Source organism: Oncorhynchus mykiss, chromosome 21 (genome assembly GCF_057628025.1).
Source record: "Oncorhynchus mykiss isolate SJ-2025 chromosome 21, ASM5762802v1, whole genome shotgun sequence".
NCBI lineage: Eukaryota > Metazoa > Chordata > Actinopteri > Salmoniformes > Salmonidae > Oncorhynchus > Oncorhynchus mykiss.
In genome coordinates, this window is record NC_143042.1 from 32,767,205 (window position 1) to 32,777,500 (window position 10,296).

Here is a 10,296-nt window from a genome sequence, read left to right on the forward strand (position 1 = left end):
TAGGACGCAGACTGTGAGGGCTGCTAATAAGCGTAGAACTAAGAGTCCTAGATATTGTCGCGGTCAGAGAGTTTGGCTCTCCACTCAGAACCTTCCCCTTAAGACGGCTTCTCGCAAGTTGACCCCGCGGTTCATTGGTCCGTTCCGTATTTCTCGGGTCATTAATCCTGTCGCAGTTCGACTTCTTCTTCCGCGATACCTTCGTCGCGTCCACCCGGTCTTCCACGTCTCCTGCATTAAGCCCGTTCTTCGCGCCCCCGCTCGTCTTCCCCCCCCCCCCCCCATCCTTGTCGAGGGCGCACCCATCTACAGGGTCCGCAGGATTTTGGACATGCGTCCTCGGGGCCGTGGTCACCAGTACCTTGTCGATTGGGAGGGGTACGGTCCTGAGGAGAGGAGTTGGGTTCCCTCTCGGGACGTGCTGGACCGTGCGCTGATCGAGGATTTCCTCCGTTGCCGCCAGGTTTCCTCCTCGAGTGCGCCAGGAGGCGCTCGGTGAGTGGGGGGGTACTGTCATGTTGTCTTGTCTCTGTCCTTTCCCTTCACCCTGTCTCCCTCTGCTGGTCGTGTCAGGTTACCTTTTCTCCCCTTCTTTCCCCCAGCTGTTCCCTGTCTCCTCCTAACTACCCATTCACCCCGTTCCCCACCTGTTCCCTTTTTCCCTCTGATTAGGTCCCTATATCTCCCTCTGTTTCTGCTCCTGTCCTTGTCGGATTCTTGTTTGTTTGTGTTTCATGCCTGAGCCAGACTATCGTCATGTTTGCTGTAACCTTGTCCTGTCCTGTCGGAATCTGCCGGTCTATCTGAGCCTACCTACGTTTTGTTATTAAAGAAGCTCTGTTTAAGTTAGTTCGCTTTTGGGTCCTCATTCACTCACCATAACAGTTTTACATTTATTTTACAAATCGATACTTGGGAGCCATATCAATATACAATCGTCCAAAAATAATATTGCGATATGCAACTATTGACTAGTCTGTGTGTATGAACCATTGGGTTGTAAATTGAAGTTCTGCCTCAGGGTAGCAGGTGAAAAGAGGGAGCGAGAGAGGGAAATAGAGAGAGTGGGGGTAAGGAAGGAGAGAGGGGAGAGAGAGAGCCAAAGATAGACATTGAATTCTCTATTACGGCCCTCCCTCTCACACCTCCAGGGAGACCGAAGGGAAGGTTGAGCTGGGCCGAGAGAATCAAGCGTCTCTGAGAAGAACTGCTGATTTAGGATCAATTTATCCTTTTAGATGAATAAGATGGACAGGGGAGTACTGCTAAATAGCATATATTACTGATCCTAGATCAGTACTCTTACTCTGAGAAGCTCGAAAACATACGGACCCTGATGTTGGATAAGCAAGGCTTAGAGGAGGAGGCTGCAACAAGCTCTCACCGACTCACTGCAGAATCCGACGTTTGTCCATAAACGTCAAATTGCGAAGGATAAGTTTAGGCATTCATTCCAAATGGTTAAGGGATTATGGTTTAGGACAGGGTTAAAATAAAACAAATAGTGCCTAGAACTGGGATTGAACATGTGACAAAAACGAAAACAACTCCGGGTTACGTTTGTGGCATTAATTCGGAATGTTAAGGATGAAGGTATAGTATAGGGAATAAACCAAAAAAAAAAAAAATGTCTAGCTCTGGAATTGAACACGCAACCCTCAAAGCTGGAGCTTGCGGCTTATGTCCATTCGCCATCCCCGTCCACAACGCCCTAGCACAGCGGTTCCGAAACCGGGGCTTGCCTGATATGAAAATGTGGTCACGGGAGAATTTCTCAAAACCTGGTAAAAAATATATATATATACACTACTGATCAAAAGTTTTAGAACACCTACTCATTCAAGGGTTTTTCTTTTCTTCTTTACTATTTTCTACATTGTAGAATAATAGTGAAGACATCAAAACTATGAAATAACACATATGGAATCATGTAGTAACCAAAAAAGTTTGAAACAAATCAAAATATATTTTATATTTGAGATTCTTCAAATAGCCACCCTTTGCCTTGATGACAGCTTTGCACACTCTTGGCATTCTCTCAACCAGTTTCACCTGGAATACTTTTCCAACCGTCTTGAAGGAGTTCCCACACATGCTGAGCACTTGTTGGCTGCTTTTTCTTCACTCTGTGGTCTGACTCATCCCAAACCATCTCAGTTTCATTGAGGCCGGGTGATTGTGGAAGCCAGGTCATCTGATGCAGCACTCAATCACTTTCCTTTTTGGTAAAATAGCCCTTACACATCCTGGAGGTATGTTGGGTTATTGTCCTATTGAAAAACAAATGATAGTCTAAGCCCAAACCAGATGGGATGGCGTATCGTTGCAGAATGCTATGGTAGCCATGTTGGTTAAGTGTGCCTTGAATTCTAAATAAATCACCTACAGTGTCACCAGCAAAGCACCAGCAAAACACCTCCTTCTCCATGCTTCACGGTGGGAACCACACACGCAGAGATCATCTGTTCACCCACACTGCGTCTCACAAAGACACAGCGGTTGGAAACAAAAATCTCAAATTTGAACTCATCAGACCAAAGGACAGATTTCCACCGGTCTGATGACCATTGCTCGTGTTTCTTGGCCGAAGCAAGTCTCTTCTTATTGGTGTCCTTTAGTAGTGGTTTCTTTGCAGCAATTCGACCATGAAAGCCTGATTCATGCAGTCTCATCTGAACAGTTGATTTTGAAATGTGTCTGTTACTTAAACTCTGTGAATAATTTATTTGGGCTGCAATTTCTGAGGCTGGTAACTCTAATGAACTTATCCTCTGCAGCAGAGGTAACGCTGGGTCTTCCATTCCTGTGGCGGTCCTCATGAGAGCCAGTTTCATCATAGTGCTTGATGGTTTTTGCGATTGCACTTGAAGAAACTTTCAAAATTCTTGAAATGTTCCGGATTGACTGACCTTCACATCTTAAAGTAATGATGTAATGATTTTCTCTTTGCTTATTTGAGATGTTTTTGCCATAATATGGACTTGGTCTTTTACCAAATAGGGCCATCTTCTGTATACCACCCCTAACTTGTCACAACACAACTGTTTGGCTGAAATGCATTAAGAAGGAAAGAAATTCCACAAATTAATTTTTAACAAGGCACACCTGTTAATTGAAATGCATTCCAGGAGACTACCTCATGAAGCTGGTTGAGAGTGTGCAAAGCTGTTGTTGCAAAGGGTGGCTATTTGAAGAATCTCAAATATAAAATATATTTTGAAACGTTTTTGGTTACTAGATGATTCCATATGTGTTATTTCATAGTTTTGATGTCTTCACTATTATTTTACAATGTAGAAAATGTTTTAAAAATAAAAGAAAAACCCTTGAATGAGTAGGTTGGCGATGTAGAGGTGCAGTGCCTAGCTCCACTCCTATTCCCCAGGCGCTCTCTTTTGATGACTTCTGTAACCGTAATAGCCTTGGTTTCATGCATGTTAACATTAGAAGCCTCCTCCCTAAGTTTGTTCTATTCACTGCTTTAGCACACTCTGCCAACCCGGATGTTCTAGCTGTGTCTGAATCCTGGCTTAGGAAGACCACCAAAAATTCAGACATTTTAATTCCAAACTACAACATTTTCAGACAAGATAGAACTGCCAAAGGGGGCGGTGTTGCAATCTACTGCAAAGATAGCCTGCAGAGTTCTGTCCTACTATCCAGGTCTGTACCCAAACAATTTGAACTTCTACTTTTAAAAATCCACCTCTCTAAAAACAAGTCTCTCACCGTTGCCGCCTGCTATAGACCACCCTCTGCCCCCAGCTGTGCTCTGGACACCATATGTGAACTGATTGCCCCCCATCTATCTTCAGAGCTTGCGCTGCTAGGCGACCTAAATTGGAACATGCTTAACACCCCAGCCATCCTACAATCTAAACTTGATGCCCTCAACCTCACACAAATTATCAATGAACCTACCAGGTACCTCCCCAAAGCCTTAAACACGGGCACCCTCATAGATATCATCCTAACCAACTTGCCCTCTAAATACACCTCTGCTGTTTTCAACCAAGATTTCAGCGATCACTGCCTCATTGCCTGCATCCGTAATGGGTCAGCGGTCAAACGACCTCCACTCATCACTGTAAAACGCTCCCTGAAACACTTCAGCGAGCAGGCCTTTCTAATCGACCTGGCCGGGGTATCCTGGAAGGATATTGATCTCATCCCGTCAGTAGAGGATGCCTGGATATTTTTTAAAAATGCCTTCCTAACCATCTTAAATAAACATGCCCCATTCAAGAAATTTAGAACCAGGAATAGATATAGCCCTTGGTTCTCCCCAGACCTGACTGCCCTTAACCAACAAAAAAACATCCTATGGCGTTCTGCATTAGCATCGAACAGCCCCCGTGATATGCAGCTGTTCAGGGAAGCTAGAAACCATTATACACAAGCAGTTAGAAAAGCCAAGGCTAGCTTTTTCAAGCAGAAATTTGCTTCCTGCAACACTAACTCAAAAAAGTTCTGGGACACTGTAAAGTCCATGGAGAATAAGAACCCCTCCTCCCAGCTGCCCACTGCACTGAAGATAGGAAATACTGTCACCACTGATAAATCCACCATAATTGAGAATTTCAATAAGCATTTTTCTACGGCTGGCCATGCTTTCCACCTGGCTACTCCTACCCCGGTCAACAGCACTGCACCCCCCACAACAACTCGCCCAAGCCTTCCCCATTTCTCCTTCTCCCAAATCTGCTCTGCTGATGTTCTGAATGAGCTGCAAAATCTGGACCCCTACAAATCAGCCGGGCTAGACAATCTGGACCCTTTCTTTCTAAAATTATCTGCCAAAATTGTTGCCACCCCTATTACTAGCCTGTTCAACCTCTCTTTCGTGTCGTCTGAGATTCCCAAAGATTGGAAAGCAGCTGCGGTCATCCCCCTCTTCAAAGGGGGTGACACTCTTGACCCAAACTGCTACAGACCTATATCTATCCTACCATGCCTTTCTAAGGTCTTCGAAAGCCAAGTCAACAAACAGATTACCGACCATTTCGAATCTCACCATACCTTCTCTGCTATGCAATCTGGTTTCAGAGCTGGTCATGGGTGCACCTCAGCCACGCTCAAGGTCCTAAATGATATCTTAACCGCCATCGATAAGAAACATTACTGTGCAGCCGTATTCATTGATCTGGCCAAGGCTTTCGACTCTGTCAATCACCACATCCTCATCGGCAGACTCGACAGCCTTGGTTTCTCAAATGATTGCCTCACCTGGTTCACCAACTACTTCTCTGATAGAGTTTAGTGTGTCAAATCGGAGGGTCTGCTGTCCAGACCTCTGGCAGTCTCTATGGGGGTGCCACAGGGTTCAATTCTTGGACCGACTCTCTTCTCTGTATACATCAATGAGGTCGCTCTTGCTGCTGGTGAGTCTCTGATCCACCTCTACGCAGACGACACCATTCTGTATACTTCTGGCCCTTCTTTGGATACTGTATTAACAACCCTCCAGGCAAGCTTCAATGCCATACAACTCTCCTTCCGTGGCCTCCAATTGCTCTTAAATACAAGTAAAACTAAATGCATGCTCTTCAACCGATCGCTACCTGTACCTACCCGCCTGTCCAACATTACTACTCTGGACGGCTCCGACTTAGAATACGTGGACAACTACAAATACTTAGGTGTCTGGTTAGACTGTAAACTCTCCTTCCAGACCCATATCAAACATCTCCAATCCAAAGTTAAATCTAGAATTGGCTTCCTATTTCACAACAAAGCATCCTTCACTCATGCAGCCAAACATACCCTTGTAAAACTGACCATCCTACCAATCCTCGACTTTGGCGATGTCATTTACAAAATAGCCTCCAATACCCTACTCAACAAATTGGATGCAGTCTATCACAGTGCAATCCGTTTTGTCACCAAAGCCCCATATACTACCCACCATTGCGACCTGTACGCTCTCGTTGGCTGGCCCTCGCTTCATACTCGTCGCCAAACCCACTGGCTCCATGTCATCTACAAGACCCTGCTAGGTAAAGTCCCCCCTTATCTCAGCTCGCTGGTCACCATTGCATCTCCCACCTGTAGCACACGCTCCAGCAGGTATATCTCTCTAGTCACCCCCAAAACCAATTCTTTCTTTGGCCGCCTCTCCTTCCAGTTCTCTGCTGCCAATGACTGGAACGAACTACAAAAATCTCTGAAACTGGAAACACTTATCTCCCTCACTAGCTTTAAGCACCAACTGTCAGAGCAGCTCACAGATTACTGCACCTGTACATAGCCCACCTATAATTTAGCCCAAAGAACTACCTCTTTCCCTACTGTATTTAATTAATTAATTTATTTTGCTCCTTTGCACCCCCATTATTTTTATTTCTACTTTGCACATTCTCCCATTGCAAATCTACCATTCCAGTGATTTACTTGCTATATTGTATCTACTTTGCCACCATGGCCTTTTTGCCTTTACCTCCCTTATCTCACCTCATTTGCTCAAATCGTATATAGACTTGTTTATACTGTATTATTGACTGTATGTTTGTTTTACTCCATGTGTAACTCTGTGTCGTTGTATGTGTCGAACTGCTTTGCTTTATCTTGGCCAGGTCGCAATTGTAAATGAGAACTTGTTCTCAACTTGCCTACCTGGTTAAATAAAGGTGAAATAAAAAATAAATAAATAAAAAGGTGTTCTTAAACTTTTGACTTGTACTGTATATGCAGTATGTAATATCGTCTATGTCTATCAAAATAATTATAATGCGGCTAACCTTAATCTAAATGAAAATGATTCATATCTAAAAGTAAAAATTCAACTAGAGAGTGCCCTTAGAATGGTGGGAAAAGACCGCACCTGAGCGTTGCACTTGAATCATTCCCGTGGTGAATGGCTGAGCCACTGCGCTATGAAGCCACACACTATTGCACAGACTTTGCTGTCACCGGCGGCAATAGATATGGTGAAAATAATTTGCTGCGAGGCAGAGGCACAGAATCTCACATCAATGCCTTTGTCAGATAACACGGGGGAAACTAGGAACTGATTCTATAGCTAGCACTCAAGAGGAAACTCTGACTGAATGACATAAATCCCCGCTCTCCAGATGGACTTTAGCTGTGAGGGCCGAGTTGCCTGTGCATGGACTTTTGTTCAATACATGTCGTGGGATGCTATTCACATGGACAAATTGTTCTGTCTCACGATTCCAGAGCATGGAACTGCACAGGCTATGTTTAGTGTGCTGCGTGGTTATATTGATGAAAAACACAGATGGCTTTGGCACAGATGGGGCTCCGTCTATCATGGGATGGCGGGCAGGCCTCTGCACTCTAGTTATGAATGTGTCTCCCTTTGCCATGTGGATGCATTGTATGATACAACCACAGAGCTACACTATACACAGTACAAGTCAAATCTCTGGACACACCTACTCAGTCAAGATTTTTTTTATTTATTTGAACTGTTTTCTACATTGTAGAATAATAGTGAAGACATGAAAACGGTGGAAACCACGCATGCGGAGATCATCCGTTCAACCTACTCTGCGTCTCACAAATACACGGCGGTTGGAACCAAAAATCTCCAATTTGGACGAATCAGACCAATGGACGGATTTCCACCGGTCTAATGTCCATTGCTTGTGTTTCTTGGTCAAAACAAGTCTCTTACTATTGGTGTCCTTTAGTAGTGGTTTCTTTGCAGCAATTTGACCTTGGAGGCTGATTCATGCAGTCTCCTCTGAACAGTCGATGTTGAAATGTTGAAATAAAAAGCATTTATTTGGGCTGAAATTTCTGAGGCTGGTAACTCTAATGAACTTATCCTCTGTAGCAGATGTAACTCTGGGTCTTCCGTTCCTGTGGCGGTCCTCATGAGAGTCAGTTTCATCATAGCGTGGTCGATTGCACTTAAAGAAACTTTCAAAGTTCTTGAAATGTTCCGGATTGACTGACCTTCATGTCTTAAAGTAATGATGGACTGTCATTTCTCTTTGCTTATTTGAGATGTTTTTGCCATAATATGGACTTGGTATTTTACCAAATAGAGTTACCTTCTGTATACCACCCATACCTTGTCACAACATCTGACTGGCTCAAACGCATTAAGAAGGAAAGACATTCTACAAATTAACTTTTTAACGAGACACACCTGTGAATTGAAATGCATTCCAGGTGACGACCTCATGAAGCTGGTTGAGAGAATGCCAAGAGTGTGCAAAACTGTAATCAAGGTAAAGGGTGGCTACTTTGAAGAATCTCAAATGTAAAATATATATGGATTTGTTTAACACTTTTTTTTGGTTACTACATGATTCCTTATGTGTTATTTCATAGTTGTGATGTCTTCACTGTTATTCTCCAATGTAGAAAATAGTCAAAATAAAGAAAACATTTCTGCTCTGCTAGAGCAGTCCCGGTCAACTGTAAGCGCTGTTATTTTGAAGTGGAAACGTCTAGAAGCAACACCGGATCAGCCGCGAAGTCGTAAGGGCTCACCGAAGAGATCCACCGAGTGCTGAAGCATGTAGCGCGTGTACAAATCTTTTGTCCTCGGTTGCAACTCACTACCAAGTTCCAAATTGCCTCTGTAAGCAACGTCAGCACAATAACTGTTCTTCGGGAGCTGAAATGGGTTTCCATGGCCGTGCAGCCGCACACAAGCCTGAGATCATCATGCGCCATGCCAAGCATTGGCTGGAGTGGTGTAAATCTCGCCGCCATTGGACTCTGGGGCAGTGGAAACACATTCCTATGGAGTGATGAATAACGCTTCACCATCTGGCAGTTCGACGGATGAATCTGTGTTTGGTGGATGCCAGGAGAACGCTACCTGCCCCAATGCATAGTGCCAACTGTAAAGTTTGGCCGAGGAATAATGGTTTTTATGGTTTGGTCAAAGCACCTCAGTTCCTGTGAAGGGAAATCTTAATTCTACAGCATACAATAACATTCTAGACGATTCTGTGCTTCCAACTTTGTGGCAACAGTTTGGGGAAGGGCCTTTCCGGTTCCAGCATGACAATGCCACCATGCACATAGTGAGGTCCATACAAAAATGGTTTGTCAAGATCACTGTGGAATATCTTGACTGGCCTGCACAGAGCCCTGACCTCAACCCCATCGAACACCTTTGTGATGATTTTGGAATGTCGACCACGAGCCGGACCTAATCGCCCAACATCAGTCCCCGACCTCACTAATGCTCTTGTGCAAGTTTCTGAATTAAGTCCCTACAACAATGTTTCAACATCTAGTGAAAGCCTTCCCAGAAGAGTGGAGGCTGTTATTGCAGCAAAGGGGGGGGGGGGGGGGGGGGCAACTCCATATTAATGCCAATGATTTTGGAATGAGAGGGTTGATGAGCAGGTGTCCACATACTTTTGGTAATATAGTGTATAATGGATACATTGAGAGTAACTGGTGGCAAAAGAGGTGAGCGCAGAACTCGGCAAACAAATTTGATTGTAAACTACATCGCGCCTGTCTGTTTGCAAAACTATGTGGTGAAATGAGGTCAGAGCATGACAATGTTCTATTTCACACCAAGGGCTTGGTGGTTGTTGAGTGGGAGTGTTGGAAAGATTGTTTGTATTGAGAGGGGAACTGTTGTCATTCGCAATGGGTGTAAAAAAAAAACAACAACAAAAAAACAGACTTTGACTTTCTGTGTTATGAAAAGAAAATGTGTCTCCTTGCCTATTTTAACAGGCATAGTTGGGGAAACTGAACGAACGGAATGCAGGCATGCAGGGGAAATACAAAAACGCTATACAGATGAGTGACCGAATCAGCGAAATCCATTTGACTGTGATCCTGGCTCGGTTGACATGCCGGTAAGTGAAATCGAACAGCTGATCGAGCTGTCATGTGACCGAAATGCTGCAGACAACTCATTCACATCACAGGTCACTTGCGGAGGAGTTTTGGTTCCTGACTCGGAGGGACACGGCACTAAAACTCATGGTACGCTGATCCAGGGCTCTCGTCTGCGTTTAAAAACAAAATACCCATCCAGGTGGGACGTGACGGAGAGAGTCGAGGTGCGCACTGTCGATCACACCCCCCCACGACATTGAGATGTTCCCGACATGCATCAAGCGCACCCATCGCATTAGTGGTGGTGATAGAAGAGAAATGATGTCACACTCATTTTGAATTTGATTGTCATAAGTATATGATGGTGTGTTGAGAATACAATCAGGGGTACTGTTAGAATGTTTAGCAATTGACTGCCATCGCCTCAATTTAAAAAAGTGAACATTGGCCGTTAATTACATTATTGTAATTTATGTTGACATTGTTGGGGTCGTGAGAATTTTCAGATGTCAA

The 10,296-nt window shown here is 44.3% G+C and overlaps 1 protein-coding gene across 2 annotated transcripts in view; it reads left to right on the forward strand.

Annotated features, from left to right (window-relative positions):
* Nucleotides 1-10,296, forward strand: part of arrb2b (arrestin, beta 2b) — an 84,123-nt gene that overhangs the window by 12,662 nt on the left and 61,165 nt on the right. Inside the window, exon 2 of one of the 2 annotated variants that reach the window (XM_090214437.1) lies at nt 9,676-9,800. The exons of the other annotated variant lie outside the window; for it this stretch is intronic. Within the exon in view, the coding sequence (XP_090070563.1) occupies nt 9,712-9,800 (89 nt within the window). The 5' untranslated portion in view covers nt 9,676-9,711. The remainder of the gene's footprint in view (nt 1-9,675; nt 9,801-10,296) is intronic. 2 annotated transcript variants of the gene reach the window in all.